The sequence below is a fragment of the Podarcis erhardii genome, assembly GCF_964252035.2.
Source record: "Podarcis erhardii genome assembly, chromosome: 5".
Lineage (NCBI taxonomy): Eukaryota > Metazoa > Chordata > Lepidosauria > Squamata > Lacertidae > Podarcis > Podarcis erhardii.
In genome coordinates this window covers 50,426,346-50,445,251 of record NC_138509.1, presented here as the reverse complement: position 1 = coordinate 50,445,251, position 18,906 = coordinate 50,426,346, and the positions used below count along the sequence as shown (strand labels likewise).

General features: G+C 42.2%; 1 protein-coding gene across 3 annotated transcripts in view; it reads left to right on the top strand.

Moving 5' to 3' along the window:
* The window catches only part of ATRNL1 (attractin like 1), a 514,893-nt gene that overhangs the window by 45,333 nt on the left and 450,654 nt on the right, over positions 1-18,906 (top strand). For all 3 annotated transcript variants that reach the window (XM_081863641.1, XM_081863642.1, XM_081863643.1), the window contains exons 2-4: positions 13,108-13,191; positions 15,468-15,581; positions 16,356-16,484. In XM_081863641.1, the coding sequence (XP_081719767.1) occupies positions 13,108-13,191; positions 15,468-15,581; positions 16,356-16,484 (327 nt within the window). The remainder of the gene's footprint in view (positions 1-13,107; positions 13,192-15,467; positions 15,582-16,355; positions 16,485-18,906) is intronic.

Here is an 18,906-nt window from a genome sequence, read left to right as displayed (position 1 = left end):
GCCTTTTGGTTCCAGAGGGTACAGCTACTATTGGTTCATTTAAGCTGCTGTATTTGGATCCTCTGTCTTATTGGTTGCCTCCAAAAGGCAGGACTGTGATTGCCTGATATTGTTCCCTCCAAAATGTATCCTTTCTAGCTAGTCCCTGTCCCTATAAATGTAGCTCTCCCCTCCTCAAGTCTTAGTCTTGTTGCTTTAATAAAGAAGTGTTACTAGCGAACTGCCTCCAGCCTATTATGTCAAGAGAGCTGAAATCACAAACCCCACGTCACAACAACTGGCGACGAAGGTGGGATCCGGAATGCTGAGGAGCGGTTAAACGCAGCCCTGCCTCAGAGTCCGGATTGTAGCTAAGAACAAGACTCACTGGCCAGCTGAGAAGACGACCCTGCCCACAGGACAATGGAGAGTCCAAGGGTATTGGAGCCCTTCCAGCCATCAGAGCCCCACACGTGGGAAGACTACGTCGAACGCTTCGAGTTCTTCGCAGTGGCTCAAGGGATCACCAATGCCAGCAAAAGAAGGGCCACATTCCTGAGCTACTGTGGGCCTGAGACCTTCAAGCTGGCCAAGGCATTGCTTGCCCCAGCGAAGCTAAGTGAGACATCTCTCAAAGATATTCTTGCCTGCCTAACAAGCCATTTAGCGCCTACTGAGACCAAGATGGCCCGGCGGATGGAGTTTCATAAGAGGCAGCAGCGTGCTGGGGAGTCTGTATCTGCATTTCTAGCTGAACTGCGGAAGCTCGCTCAGCACTGCGACTTCCAAGATCTGGAAGAGACTCTCCTGGATCGGTTTGTCAGTGGTCTGAGCAGCAAGAAAGCCAGAAGACGCATCGTGGCTAAAGAAGAGGTTACCCTTGCTTCAGCCTTGAAGGAGGCCACCGCCATGGAGAATTATGAAAGAGAGGAGCTTGATGCCAGTTGCAGGGTCCCTAAGCCACAGATAGAAGTTGCGCATGCCGTGGACGAGCTAGAGGCTACTCCGAGCCAGAGCCCAGTCTGTGGGGTCGAGTCAGTGCGTCAGGCCTGCACAGTGCACAAAGATCACCGAGGCAGGTGCCCTGGTTGTGGCGGAAACCATGAGCGGAAGAGTTGTCGTTTCCGGGATGCTATGTGCCGGACGTGCGGAAAGACAGGTCACATCGCCAGGGTCTGTAGATCGGCGGCGTTGGGAGCGACAGGAGCACCTAGACTGGAGCATCGCAGATCGGCCACAGCGAACCATATTCTAAAGGACTGCCACTACGTAACGGAGATCAATGGGAGGGTCGTGCAGTTTCCAGCGCAAGGCAAGGCACACGTCAAGGTGAAGATTGAGGGTCAGCTGTGCGACATGGAGGTGGACTCCGGATCTGGATTCACTATCGTGTCGGACCAGACCGCGAGGACATTCTTCCCCAGGGGTAAGTTGCCCCCTCTGGAGCCCTTCCCGGCAACTTTGCAGTCATACTCAGCGGGCCGCATCCATGTCATGGGAATGTGTGCCGTGAGAGTACAGTTCCGGGACAAACAGGCGGTACTCAAACTGGTGATTGCGAAGGGCAGTCGCCCCAGTCTCCTGGGCACTGACTGGTTTCCCGCCCTGGGACTGAGTATATCAGGGCTTAATTCAATCCAAACCTGCCCTGAGATGAGCGAGGCATTATGCAAAGAATTTGCTGGTCTCTTTAATGGAAAACTGGGTTGTTATAAAGGGCCCCCAGTTGACTTCGAATTGGACCCTGGGGTGGCCCCAATCTGACTCAAACCAAGGCGAGTGCCATTTGCACTGCAACCCAAGATCGAAGCAGAGCTGGATAAATTGGTCAAGCAGGGAGTTCTCTCACCCGTGGACTCCAATCGTCACGCCCCTTAAAGCAAATGGGTCAGGATCTGTGCTGATTACAAATGTACTATCAATAAGGCACTCAGGGGAAACTCATACCCCATTCCAGTCGTATCACATCTGTTGGCTAAACTGGCTGGGGGCAAGGTGTTCGCCAAAATTGACCTGGCACAAGCTTACCAACAGCTGCCAGTAACCCCACAATCAGCGGAAGCACAGACTATTGTCACACATAAAGGGGCGTTCAGAGTTAACAGATTACAATTTGGAGTTTGTGTGGCCCCGGGGATTTTTCAAGGGCTCATGGAACGCCTGTTAAGAGGTCTGCCGGGGGTCTTGCCATTTTTTGATGACGTTTTGATTGCCGGAAAAGACCCACAGGAACTGGTTGCGCGTGTCCGTGCAGTGTTGCTCAAGTTCAAGGAGGTGGGGTTGCAACTAAAAAAGGAAAAATGCAGTTTTGGGGTGCCAACTGTGGAATTCTTGGGGTTTAAAATTGATGCATCAGGCATCCACCCCACAGATGCTAAGGTTAAGGCCATCATCGAGGCACCACGACCACAGAACAAGACGGAGTTGCAGTCATTCCTGGGACTTAATAACTTTTATCATTCATTCTTACCCCAGAAAGCTTCGGTAGCTGAACCATTACATAGACTGTTGCAGAAAAAGAATGTGTGGCGATAGGGGCAGGAGCAGCAGAAGGCTTTTGACTCCTTGCGAGGAATGCTGAGTAGCAAGAGCGTCCTTGCTCATTATGATGAATCGAAGCCGCTGGTCCTGGCATGTGATGCCTCTCAATATGGCCTAGGGGCGGTGCTGAGTCATAGGGAACCGGATGGGTCGGAAAAGCCCATCTCTTTCTATTCCCGTACGTTGTCGCCCACGGAGCGCAACTATGCTCAAATTGACAAAGAGGCGCTTGCAATTGTGGCAGGAATCAAAAAGTTCCATGATTATGTGTACGGTCGTCATTTCTCCATTGAAACGGACCACAAACCACTGTTGGGGTTGTTCAACCCGAACAAACAAACGCCACAAATTCTCTCCCCCAGAATGTTGCGTTGGTCTATATTCCTGAACGGGTTCCAGTACACCTTGACCCATGTGCCGGGGAAACGGTTGTGCCACGCTGATGCGCTGAGTCGATTGCCCCTTCCTGGTGGGAGCAATGAGGATTCTGCTCCAGCGGAGCACATAATGATGCTGGAAACACTTCCGGGGGCTCCTGTAACGGCTACTGATATTGCTGAGAAAACGAGGAAAGATACTGTTCTCTCCCGTGTGCTCACTTGGGTGGGGAGGGGGTGGCCAGGTGGTCCGCAAGAAGACAAATTCAGGCCTTATGCGACAAGGCAGCACGAGTTATCCATGCATAAGGGTTGTCTCCTGTGGGGAGATAGGGTGATCATCCCAGCACCACTGAGAAACAGGGTTCTTGAGACGCTTCACATGGGACACCCGGGAATGGTCAGGATGAAGTCGCTAGCCCGATGTTATGTGTGGTGGCCTGGAATGGACCAGAACATAGAGCAATGGGTACGAACATGCAGGGCATGCCAAGAGGTGTGGCCCGAAGTGGCCAGAGCACCAGTTCACTGGTGGGAGCAGTCCAGATCTCCTTGGAGCTGGCTGCACTTAGATTTTGCTGGGCCATTCCAGGGGAAGGTCTTTTTGGTTATCGTTGATGCATATTCCAAATGGTTAGAAGTAGCAATGGTCCCTAGCATGGCATCAGCTGCCGTAATCAAGGTGTTGAGGCAGCTGTTTGCAACCCACGGGTTACCTGAGACCATTGTATCAGATAATGGGGCAGCTTTTGTATCCCAAGAATTCAGGGCATTCTTGGCTGATAACTTCATAAGAGGGGTCACATCCGCGCCCTTTCACCCATCCTCCAATGGGCAGGCGGAGCGCATGGTAAGAACAGCCAAAGAATCCATTGCGCGCTTAATGGAGGGTGACTGGTCAGCTCGCATCGCGCGAATGTTATTTTTGCAGCATGCGACGCCGTGTACTGCGACGGGCAAGTCGCCAGCTGAGCTGCTCTTGGGTAGAAGATTGGTAACGGTGTTGGATTATGTCCACCCGGATAAAATGCCAAACCGTAATTCAAGAGCACACCCCCAGGCTGAGACTGACACAACAAGGTATTTCGCCCCTGAAGATCTGGTCTGGGTGAGGAACTATTCACGAGGTTCGCAGTGGGTGGCTGGTGTGGTCACCCGGGCTAGTGGACCTGTGTCCTATTATGTGACCTTGGAAAATGGGCAAGTTTGGAAGAGACATATAGATCAGCTGAGGCGCCGGGCGCTCAGCAGGGAGGAGTCTGATAATTCATCCCTGGCTAACGACGCAGAGCTGCAAGACCAGAGTGAAAATGGCCCAGAGGTGCAAGCACCAGGGGCTTCAGCAAATGAACCAGGGTCTGCTAGTCCTCAGGATGATGAGGTACAGGTGGGGGACCCTGAGATGTCTGGGACTCCATCTGTTCCTGACGAGGCCCCTATAGCAGCCCCCCTACCACAGGTGACACCCAATCCAGAACCGGCAACACCAGTTGTCAGGAGATCAAGTAGAAGTTGTAGGACCCCACAGTACCTGAGAGATTACGTCTGCTGTGCTCACTAGGGGGGGAGGGGTGTTGTGTATTGAGTCAAAGGATTTTATATCTGTATTATTACTGTCTGTATTTGCATTAGGGTAAAGTAACTGCCTTTTGGTTCCAGAGGGTACAGCTACTATTGGTTCATTTAAGCTGCTGTATTTGGATCCTCTGTCTTATTGGTTGCCTCCAAAAGGCAGGACTGTGATTGCCTGATATTGTTCCCTCCAAAATGTATCCTTTCTAGCTAGTCCCTGTCCCTATAAATGTAGCTCTCCCCTCCTCAAGTCTTAGTCTTGTTGCTTTAATAAAGAAGTGTTACTAGCGAACTGCCTCCAACCTATTATGTCAAGAGAGCTGAAATCACAAACCCCACGTCACAACAGTAACCTGAAGCGTATGTAACCTGAAGTGTATGTAACCTGAGGTAACACTGTATTTTCAAAATAAATAATTATTGTAAAGCATATAAATAATACATGGTATGGTGTTTAAAGATTGAGCCTTGGCATTTCTTAACAAATTCTGATACTGAGACTTGGTGCGACCAGGTTCAAAGGAAGCCCTGGTGTGCAGATGACTACCTCCATAGTTGGCATGAGGATGACTTTTAAACTTTCAGCAGTATGCTTTTCTTTCCCCAAAGAATCTTTAAAGTAGTATGCAGCTAATGACTTGCCCTGATATAATGTTTGCTAAAAGGGTGAGAATGCCAAGTAAACTGCCTCTGCTTCTTCTGTCAGAGGTTGCAGCTTAAATTATGTTTAGCAGGATACAATTATTTTTGCTAAGCAGACCAGTGCCCCAGAAAGCACATTGCATGATAATCATCTATCTTGTGGCTCAGAATGTAGGTAGAAATCCTTTGTCTTCTTGGGGGTAATTGTTGATTAGAAGCTTGTCATAAATATATATATATGAGAAAGTGAGAACTTAGAAGACACATGCAGCATTAGAAAGCTTTAGCTGGCTACCTCAGAAGGCTTAAGTTAAAACTCTGAACTAGGCTGTAGGTAACAATGACTTTAAAAACTGATGCACTATATTAAAGTGGTTCTACCTGACCATAAATTGCCAGTGTGTTTCTCTTCTTTATTCTGTTTACAGATTATGATAGGCTAGCTCTGTTTGTTCAACATATTCATGAATACGGGAGGAAGAAGCCCCATTTGTGGCATAAGTGCTATTTTTATTGTGTCTTTTCTTACTGTGATTGTTGATTAGCCTGAATATAATATAAGTTTGCCTTGCTTCAGAGCAGCAGCTTGATGTGTATGAATGCTGCCTCTCTTTCAAAGTAGTATGGGTGACATAAAACATGCAAAATTCTCTCTGTGCAGGCTTATTTTCAGTTATGAAATCAGGAAAATGTTTGTATTTGGCTTTGGACCTCATGTCAGCCAAATCTTTTCTGTTTGCTTTTAGCTAGAAAAGTGCAGTTGCTTGAAAGAGCAGTAACAATGATTACTTGATCAATGTAGGAAGATGCATTTTCCAAATTCCTAGAAAGACAACAAGCTTATGTTAGCTTTTGCTGTTTCTTCTCAATTCCCATCTCCCAGAAAGAGAATCAATGGCTTCATAATGGGGCCGCAGTTATAACTTTATTTATTACTTTTCTCATAGTGATTGAAAGTAGCTTCTGAGTTTTAAAAAATGTAATTATTAAATAGAATCACACTATTATTAATAAAATCACTGCTTTGATAATACAATAAGTGCCTTGTTATGCTTCATATATTTTGAGCTAGATTGCCATTTCTCAAGTTTTATCAAATCATCAAATCTTTCTGCACTATTAGATTTCTTTTCTTCCATCCATCCATCCTTCCCCAGGCTAGAGACCTTAGGGCATTTCTTCCCAGTTCTTGTTCTCACTGTGCTGTCCGCTGCTTCTATACCCCGCCCCCCAGGAAAGCTGCTTCCTCCACTTTTAGTACCTTCATCCCCAGAATCACAGCATCCCCTTGTCATCCCCTTGATACAGGGAAAGATCACGATAATCAGAGGTAACTGAATCTGCAGCAGTCAGGGATTCTGCTCATCTCTGTTCATGCATCCTTTGCAATACAATATGACATCACCTCACTCTAATTTCACTCTGTTCAGATAGATAGACTTTCATTATGAAAATAAATAGCTGAAAATGAAAATTATGTGCTTTTGCGTTTGCTGTTAGTACAAGTCAGCCAGGCCTTGAACTTCATGATACGCTCACTGAGCCTGATTAGGCCTATTTAGATGAGAGTGTGTGTTACAGCAACTGCTGCTTCACAAAGAGAGGTTGACCTCATAGCAAGTACTCTGCAGCTTTTATGTGCCCAGCATCACCTATTCTTTTGAGGCTCAGATCTTGAGATTCAAGCAGGTAGAGAAAAATTTGGGAGTTAAAAGGACAATACCTTGCAGATCATTGGGTGAATGCCAGTATATAAAGGGACAATATGTTTCAATGTACTCAAGGTGCATGGCATTTTAGTGACATGCCCAGAACATGGGCATTTTAATGCCCATGTTTTAATGCATTTTAATGCATTTTAATGCCCAGAACATGGGCATTTTAGTGACAGAACACACACCTTGAGTGATTTAGAAAACTGTTGTGGCCTCTGCATCATCAGCACTTTGGGAGCTTTTTACGTATGCCAAAGGTAAAGGTAAAGGTAAAGGGACCCCTGACAGTTAAGTCCAGCCGCGAACGACTCTGGGTTTGCGGTGCTCATCTTGCTTTACAGACCAAGAGAGCTGGCGTTTTCCGCTCCGCAGATAGTTTTTCCGGGTCATGTGGCCAGCATGACTAAGCCACTTCTGGCGCAACGGAACACCAACACCAGAGCAGCGCACGGAAACACCATTTACCTTCCCGATGGAGCGGTACCTATTAATCTACTTTTTGCGGTGCTTTCGAACTGCTAGGTTGGCAGGAGCTGGGACTGAGCAACGGGAGCTTACCCCATCGCGGGGATTCAAACCACTGACCTTTTGATTGGCAAGCCCAAGGCTCAGTAGTTTAGACCACAGTGCCACCCGCGTCCCATACATATGCCAAAGGATAGTTCAAATGTTACTTCCTCCACATGTATGTCACCATCCATATGGCCTTTCCCACAGCCTATATAGGATCATTGTCTTACCAAATTTTAAGGATTTTTTTGGTGTTGGTTTTTTTTTTTTTTTTTTTTTGCAAACTTGCTCATGTGCTGGAATGTCCTCAATTTCCATAGACTTTATGCAAGGTTATAATTCTATTTAATTGAGAGTGATGGCTGAGATAGTTGCTTATCTAATTCCCCCTAATTGTAATGTTTCTATAGCTGTCTAATAGAGTTTTTTTATGACCATTGTTTCCTTGGTTCCAAGAATATTTGAAACATGCTTATCAATTTAAGTTGTCTTAGGAGAGAATCCTATCAGATACCTTCATATTTGTCATTTATAGGACATTGTTCGCTTACAAGACATACAAAGCTGGGAGTACTGTAGTTTGAGCTGAGTTTCTACTGGCTTGTTTGAGATACAGCAGAATACTATTAGATTTTCATTGATTTCTGCTGGAGATAAATTATTTAAGGAATGGAGAAGTGTGCTTGGATACTGTCAGCACTTCATTTAGTCCATATATCAGGTGCTGAAACTTGACCTATTTTGTTATATGAACCTTCACTTGTGCAGTGCTGGGCTTTTTTGGTAATGTTTATAGTGGTTATATTCTGAGAACACTGGAATTTTTATCCTTTCAATGTTTTTGAAAGCTCATGTTATAGTGCACCTGCTACCTTGCTACTGCTTCAAGGAGATGTTTCTATTGCAAGTAATTTGTATATGAATCTAATAATACACATTATGCTTTTTGAAATTAATTGTTTTATATGTGTGTATGTCTATCTATACCTATATATATTTATACCTATATCTAACCTCAGCTAAAACCAGTTCATACAGTCAAATTCTCCTGTACAGTGGTATCTCGAGCTACAAACCCCTCAGGTTACAAATGCTTCAGGTTACAAGCTCTGCTAACCTGGAAGGGTTACCTTGAGTTGAGAACTTTGCCCCAGGATGAGAACGGAAATCGTGTCCTGGTGGCACAGCAGCAGCAAGAGGCCCCATCAGCGAAAGCATGCCTCTAGTTAAGAATTAAGTTCGTAACTAGAGGTACCACTGTATTTGAGTACCCCTGTGGTGGATGGGGAGTATTAATGTGAATCAGGCATGGAAACCTCTGGTAGCCATTCCATTATAATCAAGTGTGCACAGGTTTTGCCTAGAGATATTGGTTATGCAGTCAGTTGTAGTTGTCAGCACCCTATCAATATTTCTCAAGGAAAAGGGGGAAACATGCACTGTTGGGTGCTGCTGCTAGAAAGTGCTCTATGCACCTTGAGACACTGATGCGGAAGCGATCGCTGCCTGACCTTTCCTGAAGGATTGAGTGCCACTGCCTGCAAGTGCTGTGAGTTTGTTCAGGCAGCTGTGTCCTATATTCACCCCTCCTTAGGAGCAGAAAATGCCTAGAAGCCAGGAATGGGCTTGCTAGTTTGGCCTTCTTTGCTCAAGGCTCATTGGTCACCTTGGTCATACAGCTGCGCATTTCACCTTTGGTGGTGGCTAGAGCATTTGCTGAATCATGTTACTGTGACTTCAGTGTTTTCAGCTGCCATATTCACTGAAAAACCTACAGCCCAGTTTATATTTCACGAAGGCACATGTGTGACCAAGGAGGAGCCTGGAATGCTTGCATGCAGAAGATACTTACTGTGTGAATTAGTTCTAAGTTTCATTGATTATATAAACTTGCAGCCATGTTTCTATTTTATGTAAGGAAATGCACATTCTATATATTAACATAATACAGGAATGGGTTAAATGTTTTTGTCAATCTCTTACAGGCCTCCCATTATAATAATGGCCTTGTAAGCAGAATATTTGATTTACACATGATGATAGAATTATTGTTGCATAAAATTTAAAGTAACCTTGTACATAATAGTGAGATAAAAAAATATAGAAAAAGTATTTGGTTATTTCAAATAACTAGCCTTTTTATCACATCCAATAGGGTATGTGTAATTTTATCAATGGTAATTATTTGCAGCTTGTACAGGCATGGCTTTGAAGATTGGCATGCATATTCCAGAAAGAACTAAGCCAAGCGCTTGAAACCAGTGAGGCAAAGTAGCAAGTGAAGAAAAACATGATTGTGTTCTCGTTCTCTCTCTCTCTCTCTGTGGGTGTGTGTGTGGGTGTGTTGGGGTCCAAAATCTTGAGGGCAATAGCTATTGATTAGAACTTTTTATTGCATTTGTCCCAATAGAGAACTAGCACTACTATATTAATAACTGTTCCCACCATCTGTAAAATTGTACTGTCCAAAAGCTTAAATATAAAAAACACAGTGCTGTTTTATTTAAGAGAAGTAAAAAGAAAATATGTTTTAATTTATAGGGTTGCTATAGTTGTTGAGCAATTTTTTGATTGGCTTGCTTAAGATCCACATTCCGCCTTTGAAATACCAGTAATGTCTGGGAAAGTCCAGACATATGGCAGCCCTAATTAACCTTACCTATTAAATCAGGGATGGGGAACCTGTGTCCCTCCAGATATTGTTGAGTTCCAACTCCTAACATCCTTTGCCATGGTCCAAACTGACTGAATGCCACAACTTTAGTAGTGTCCAGTGGAGTTACAACTTCTAACTCTTTAAAGCAGGTTAACCCTGCAAAGCTGCCCAGTTTGAAAACCAAGGCCATTTCCCCCAGCTGGTGGGTGGTAGGACAGTGTTAAATCCTGCATTGGTTGTACAGCCAAGGCAATAGGTTTTAACACCCACCCACACCCACACACCCAGCATCAGCCGATAAGCAGGGGTTAAACTCTGCTCAGTTTGGCAGAATTCTATGCAGATGCCTGCTAAAACAAATATTTGTTCCTTTTAGCAGGGAATTCTGATGCAAACTCATTCCTTTTTCATGATGAGGTTTGCATTGAAATCTTGATTAAATGATGTGCTTTCAAACAAATGCAGGGCTTGCTAAAAAGAAAGGTCCTGCCCACCTGTCCCGTCCAGTGATCTAGCTGGCTTTTAATATATTCCTGTCTGTTGAACCATGAACACTGTAATGAATTTCTATAGTATTCCATATTTTCCAGAACCATTTTTATATTTTGCTTGCTGAGCTGCTTTGGTGTGTTGGTACCCACAATGAGCCCTCAGAGGCAGGTTGGAAATTCATTACAAGTTTTCTTAAAGGAGTAATTCTGTTTTGATACTTTGCAATAGTCTTCTGTTTAAGTGACTTTTTTTATTTCATTAGTCGTTCGCCGGCAGTATTAAACTTCTGTCAAAAATAATTGCTTATCTGTCTTTATTCATGCTTTGCGACTGCAGCTGTCTCAATGCAGTACTGATTTGACAGTCAACTTATCTTTTTTCTTTGCACCAGCTTCATGAGAACAGTATCTTTCTATTGCCTATATGTAATTGTTTAAATTTACCTTGGCCAGTAACGTATCCTCAGGCAAATAAAAAGCAAAATATTATTCTATGGAAATATTTATGATTGACCAACCAGACCATTTTTTTCCAGCTGTAAAGTAAATATTTTGAAGAATTTTTTTTCTCACACAAAAACAAATATTTACCATTTGCAGGCCTTTGTCAGTATAGTATAGTAAAAAATGCAATACTATGCTCTTCTCAAAGTATTCTATGCTAATGCTATACATGGTGAATCTCTTCTAAGGGTGCTGCCTTGTTGATTTCACCCATAGGAGCAAATACTTTTATATGGGAGTGGTGGGGAAATGAGACAGCATGCAGACAATATATGAGTTTATTTACTATAACTAAGGTTTCAAATAGAGTCACAAATGATACACTGGCGGTGTATTTTAATTTATGCATTGGTAATTATTTTGGATTGATTACTTCCACATGCTCTATTGCTCTTGAAAATTATATAGAAGCTTCATATGCCTCAAAATACCGCTACCTGTCTCAGGAGAGGAAATGGAACTTCAGCATTCTTTAATGCTTTACAATGGTATCTTGTCATATTTCAGATATTATGCAAAGTGTTGATTTTGATTTATAAATTGTTTGGGTCCAATGCATATTTGGGCTTACTGTCACTTCAGCTCCTCCACTTAACCAGAACATGTTTGGTTTTTTTTAATTATACCAGCTGCCACCAGACTAAATACTGAATCTTAACACCATCATTCTTTACAGCTTTATTGTTCCTCTGCTACCATTTATTTCACACCTTTATTCGTTTTACACATAGCATATCAAGTATTGGCAGGGAACAAACAGAGGAAGGATTCATACTTAAAAGTTCAAGACAAATAACGTATTAAATATAATTTATAATATAATGTGTTTACTTATAGGTTGACCCCTTCACTCTTCATCAGTTGTCAGCCACTGCTGCCACCACATCTGTCTTCCTTCCATCTCTTCTTAGCCATGCTCATATTCTTCATAGTGTTCCTAATGGAATTCCAAATGCTCTTTGGCCATATAATTATGGACCAATTTGTTTGAAAGGGATGTGCACTAAATGACCACTGGTTGTATTTATATGCCACACTAAACATGGTTTTAACATGGCTTGCACAAGCAGGAATAAGTGGCATGCTTCCCTATCTCTTTCTCCTTGCATGTGACTGAGACAAGGGTTTGGAAGTCTCTGTGTTTGGTTACTCATGGTTTTTGTTGCTGCATGGACCAACAGTTATCATTTAACTGTGGTTAGTTTAAACCAAGCTGTCTTCAAACTTTGGTTTCTAATGGCTTGTTTAACTAACCATTGATAATACAGTGGTGCCTCGCAAGACGAAAAGAATCCATTCCGCGAGTCTCTTCGTCTTGCGGTTTTTTCGTCTTGCGAAGCAACCCTATTAGCGGCTTAGCGGATTAGCACTATTAGCGGCTTAGCGGCTATTAGTGGCTTAGCGTCTTAGAAAAAGGGGGGGGAGCGAAAAAAATCAGAAGACTCGCAAGACGTTTTCGTCTTGCGAAGCAAGCCCATAGAGAAATTCGTCTTGCGAAGCACCTCGAAAAACGGAAAACCCTTTCGTCTAGCGGGTTTTTCGTCTTGCGAGGCATTCGTCTTGCGGGGCACCACTGTATTAATTCTGAGTCTAAACCATAATTCTGAGTCTGGACAACATGGCAAGTAGGGGTTAACCAAAAGCAGAAGTGAGAGATTTTGAATGTCTCCCAGCCATATAGGAGGGTTTCTGTAACAGAGCCGAAGGCACACTGTGGTTGTTCCTGTTCATGCACATCACATTAAACCATATTTTAGCAGGACACATGATAATGGCCATTGAAGATAGGTCAATACTAAGACCACCCACTTTAGTTTATTCCACAATACACACTTTTTTAGGGGATTCGATGCATAATAGACCTGTTCAGATATTTTTCACCTTTTATTTTAATATTATTTTATTATATTTTTATTATTGCATTACAAGTCACTTTAGGGCAAGCAGCTGAGAAATACTAACAAGAGGAATGTAGGAAATATTTTTATGTCAATTAAGTTTGTGTTTTTGAAACACATTTTTACTCAAGTTAAATATATATTTATATATAGGTATGTTCTTAAGGAGAGGAAAATACATGGGCTTATAAGGCTAATTATTCCTGGTTTATTCTTTTGTAGGTTAACTGAACCTTCTGGATATTTAACAGATGGACCAATTAATTATAAATACAAAACTAAATGTACATGGTTAATTGAAGGATAGTAAGTATATATTTTTCATTAATGTCTTCTTGCAAACCAAGGCTGGGGATTTGGTGGCCCTCCAAATGTTGTTGGACTCCCATAAGTACCAGCCTGCCTGGCCAGTTGTAAAGGATGATGGGATTTGTAATTGAACAACATCTGGAGGACTGGTTCTCCAACACTGTAATAAACTAGGCTTTTAACTTCAGAGCATAGTGTTATGCAAAGAGTATTGTTCTGTGTAACATTTCCCCTTGATAAACAGTTACTAATGTTTGCTCTAAGGTTTCACTATCTCCTGGTGAATTTCCAAATCAGGACACAGCTTAATTTTGGAAACGGGAATAGGGAAGCTTTGCATTGAACGTTGAATCAGAAATGCATCATGGACCAGGAGGACTTAACACTAATGTTTGTTGCATGTCTGGGTCCAGCTTGAAGTATGGATGCCATGCCCGCCTCAGGCTTACCTTGCAGCAGAGGCTGGGTAGTCACCTGTCATGTTAAATTTATTTCAGTTCCCCACAGTTTCTGAAATATATGCTGTGTTGGGTGTTGTGGGCAATTTTAACATAGTGGACAGTTTCCTAGACCAGGCTGCTGCCAGCATGCAATCCTGCAGCTAGAGAACAGGTGGTACAGAGCAAAACAGGTGTCAGTACCAGTGTGCCAGGCCAAGGATGCCAGGTACTGGTGCCAGCTCCATGCATATCCTTAATCTGCAAATGGCTTTTATTGATTTAGCTGCTTCCGAACCACAGTTAATGGATGTGTTGCACTTGAAATATACCATGCACTGAAATTAATATACTTAAAGATGAAAATCGCAATAACTGATTACTCATTTCTAATACTTTTGATTTCTGTTTTGCACTTGCATTTCTCTAGCTTGTTCCAGCAATCCTAGACCTGGTTTAGTATGCCATGGTTTTATGGGAACAAGCCTTTTACCCCTACACTTCCTCTTCTCTCCCCATACATTCTCTGCTTGAAATTTGAACCTGGTTACCTGAGAGTAAGCCCCACTGATATCTGTGAGACTGACATTTGAATCGTCATGTATACAATTTTATTATTAGTTTCTTAAATAATAGTTTCCCATAATGTCTGAACTGGGAAGCTATGGTTTTAGGTTTCTCCCTCAGCTATGGATTCATATCCACATTTGGAGGGGGTCTTTGAACCACAGCTAACCAGTTCATGGAAAACTGTGGTTTAAAAAACTAAAATAACTTTTCTGAAGCTAGGTGCAGAAAGTTGAGAAAAAGAGAAATGGGAAGACGGACATGCTGAGTTGCCCCCAACATGGGGCTGGGCTGGGATGTTGCACATGCATGATGTAACATACATGCTGCCCCCAACCTGGCCAGGCCAGCTTGGCCGGACAGTTCCCTACCCCCTCCATCACCAGCCACCTTTTTTTTTTGTTCGCTGCCGCAAGGTCAAGGCCACCTCAGCAAGCCCTCCTCCTCCTCCTTGAGGCCCGTCAAGATCACCAAGCACCTTCCCCCAGGCAGTCGTGAAAGGGACGTGCTAGTACAAAGACACTTTGCACTGGTGCATCCCTGGTGGAGATCACCAGAACACTTTCCTGGTAGGCACCCTGGAAATCCTGAAAGGGACACGCCAGCGTGAAGACATTTCACGCTGGTATGTCCCTGGCGGAGATTGACAGAGCACTTTCCTGGGAGGCACCCTGGCTTGTCAAAGGGATGCGCCAGGGCAAAGATGCTTTGCCCTGGCACATTCTTTTGAGTAGTGCTGTGGAATTGGGCGGTGGGTGGGCTCCTCCTTGATAATATGGGGGCTGGTCCCCTGGCCCCCCCAATGGTGCCCCTGTGGGAGGACGACATACAGCTACATAGCTTGTTCTCAGGTTGATAAACTCTGATTTACTTAAGATAGTGAACTAACAACATTTTCCTATATACTTACAGGTAAGATAGGTGTTTACTGTTAATCAGTATGTAAATATAATAATTTGAGGTTTATTGATTTGTTTTTGTTTTTATGTATTTTTTATTTTTATGTTCTGAGTCACCCTAAGATTTACAGATGACGGACAGTATACAAATTTAATAAAAAATAATAATAACAGTAACACTGTACATACAAAACTGTTGCTTTCACGCACAATTATAAGTAAGAAGGCTTACAGTTGCATTTGAAAATTATACTTGCCTTTTTCATACTACTTTATTGCATCCTTATATTTATTTACATTGTATTATAAGCTACGCTATTTCTGAACAGGCTATTGCTAACGTTCTTGCTGTTTTTTTCTTCTCTTCTAGTCCTAATTCAGTTTTAAGACTAAGATTTAATCATTTTGCCACAGAATGTAGTTGGGACCATATGTATGTTTACGATGGAGATTCAATATATGCACCTTTAATAGCAGTATTTAGGTAAGTACTTTAGCTTAATAGCTTCTATTACAATTTTATGAAAATCTTTTTGTGAATGGAAATTTAGCATTACAGTTTAAACTTGCTGTAGGACAGGTGGGTGTGGTTTGGCCAAAATGGCCTTGCAGGCCAAATGAGAAACACCGCTGGGCCCAATTAGCCCAGGGGCTAGTGGTTCTCCACCACGGATTGGCATGTTCAGTTTTTAATCAGTCCTTGAGTGAACCCGTGTTCTTAAAAGTTTACCACATTTGACTTTTCTATGCATCCCATCCTGCACAGTTCTTCCAACCCTAAATATAATTATGAACATGGTTATTTTTATTGGTTTCAAGTCAGCTCAGTACATTTTGAAACAAACAGATTGAAACTAAAAGTTCCTTCACTGTTTTTCTATTCTTTCAACATGAACTTGGTTCCAAGCATTTCACACTTAATGTAGGAAAGAGTAAATATTGCTTTCTACATACTTTAATTTATCATGCAATCTTTTCACACCAATAGCTATTTTCATATGAATTTTCCTAATATAGTATTTAAATTGCAGTGCATAGAAATCTGAGACAGGCTCTTTTAATTAAGAAAAAAGACACAGTCCCATTAAGAATGCATGAATTTCTGTATTTTTTACACTCTGCTTCAATCAGGGCAATGGAATGAAATTCTGGAATGTTTCCAAATTGTACTGAGCACCCACTGAATTATTCAAATTCTTATTTTTTTATTTGCGATGTTACTTGTTACATTAACCTTTTCATGTTTAATCTTTTACAGTGGTCTTATAGTTCCTGAAGTACGTGGAAATGAAACTGTACCTGAAGTTGTTACTACATCAGGATATGCATTGCTACACTTTTTTAGTGATGCTGCTTATAATCTAACAGGATTTAATATTTTTTACTCGTAAGTATCATTTTGTTGTTTATTAATCAGCAGAGATATATTTCTCTTAGTAGATAAGTTTTGGGGCTTACGCTATTTGAAGACGTCTTATGCAAATTGGGAGTTTGGCAAATAATCGGTTAGAATTCATACAAATTCATATAAAGATGCTCATGAGAAGAAATGCAATCAGAAAGGTTCTTTCAGGAACAACAATTAGTATAAATATTGTGTTCTTCCATGACTGAGTTGTTGATTTATGAGGCTGTGTGATAATTTATTGTGGAACAAATTAAATCAGGTAGAACAAAAGGATTTTAATATGATATGAACAAATCAGGTCAAGACATTGTATATTAGACCTTGAGTAGATAAGACAGCTTGGCTGGAATGGCTCTTGGAGTGGGTCCCTTGGCCTAGGGTTGTGAAGGTATGCTACACCCAGTGCTAGGAGGTTAATGTGAGTGACCTCTTTACATCTGTCTGCAAGGGAAATACATTGCCAGGTTTATCATCCGATCCATGCCAGTCTCCCTAAGCATCTCATAGGAACACAGGTTAGAACTACTACACTGACCTTAGATGATGCTATTTACCAAGGGGGTAAATCAGGCATAGGCAAACTCGGCCCTCCAGATGTTTTGAGACTACAATTCCCATCATCCCTGACCACTAGTCTTGTTAGCTAGGGATGATGCGAGTTGTAGTCCCAAAACACCTGGAGGGCCGAGTTTGCCAATGCCTGGGGTAAATTCTACTATACTATAGTATAGTGTGTGGGTAAATTCTTGGTAAACCAGTTATCTGCACCATCCTGTCAGGTTCTTAGGATAATTTTATCCATCTGTGGGTAAAAATATTAAGTGCTTGGTAGTATCCTGCAGTCAGCAAGTGTTACCACCTGGTAAAAATACATCAGTGAGGCCAGGCTGTAATAAGTGGAGTTTTAGGACCCAGGGGAGTTGGCTGTCATCCCAAGTGGTCCAGAGACAAAAGCATGATCCCAAACAGCCAGAAATTGGATTTCAGAGAAGGCAAACAAAGTTCTGAAGGGTCAGAAGCAACGTAGGGCTGCATCTGAAGATGGTTTGGAAATTTCAGCTGATGCAAAATTTGATGCCAGGTTGCTCACCAGGGTAAGACAGTTTGAGGATATGCCTACTACATTGAATTTGGCCCAGAAAATAATTGGCAGCCAAAGTGCTGGTTTTAAATTATAAAGCCTTAAACTGCTCAGGATCAGAATACCTTAAGGACCGCCTCTCTCCATATGAACCTACCTGGACCCTGCAATCATCATCTGAGGCCCTTCTATATATGGCTCCTCCATGAGAGGTCTGGAGGGTAGCAACACGAGGACAGGCCCTTTCTGCAGCAGCCTCTCGTTTGTGGAATGCTCTGCCCAGGGAAGTTCATCAGGCACCTTTAGGCACCAGGCAAAAACATTTATCTTTAACCAGGCCTTTGGCTGATTAACATCCTATACCCTTCTAAATGCGTTGCTGAGGGGATGGAGGGAGCAGAGTTATTGTTTTGTTCATGTATTTTTTATCTTGTGAACCACCCTGAGATCTATACATGAAGGGCAGTGTACCAATTCAGTAAATAAAATAAATAAGAAGCAGATAGATAATTAAAGAAGAACAGAAGTAAAACCTAGCTAAATTCCTGCATCCTAGAGACAGGTTGGAGGGACTGAGGAACAAGCTCTGGTCTTTACAGGGTACTTTGTGCTGGGATTGGCCTTTGAGGTCTATTAATATAGGCTCAGGCTTGATAGTGTGCCTGAAGTGTTGGAATAGATTTGTTCTTTTTACCAAACTGAGGAGTAAGATTACTCATATTAGTAAGATATTAATACTCTGGCTCTTTGCACATAACACATACATTATTTTATTCCTTTCATTCTTTGATCAATAAATATAATCATAATATTTTGAGGGACAGTGTAAGGCTAGCATTAAAATGTTATGACATTAAGAACTCATTGAATATTATAAATTTCCTGCATGGAAACCATCAAAAGAAAAATACTGCAAATAATTGTTTCACTTGCAGTGAAGCTGAAATCTATGTCATGTTCGTTTTCAGCTGAAAGAAAAGTGTATTTTGCGTCCATAGTTTTCTTGGCTTGACACTTACTTATTCAGATTTGCCCCTCTAGGTCTAACTTTATAACAGTATAATAAGATACTAGACTGGAAATATAAAAACATAACCTCTTGAATGACCTCTTGATATTTTGCTTATCATAGTATAATTTGTTTCTAATTCTGATTTTGCCGTTTGAATGGCTCATCAGATAGCTCTATTTGACTTCCGTGAGATAACACTGATGTAAGAAGTTTGAAGGTTACAGCTAGAAACCATTTTCTTATCTCTTTCATGAAATGATTTCCTCCCCAATTATATTAAAGTATAAATAAAGGCCTGAAAATCAGCG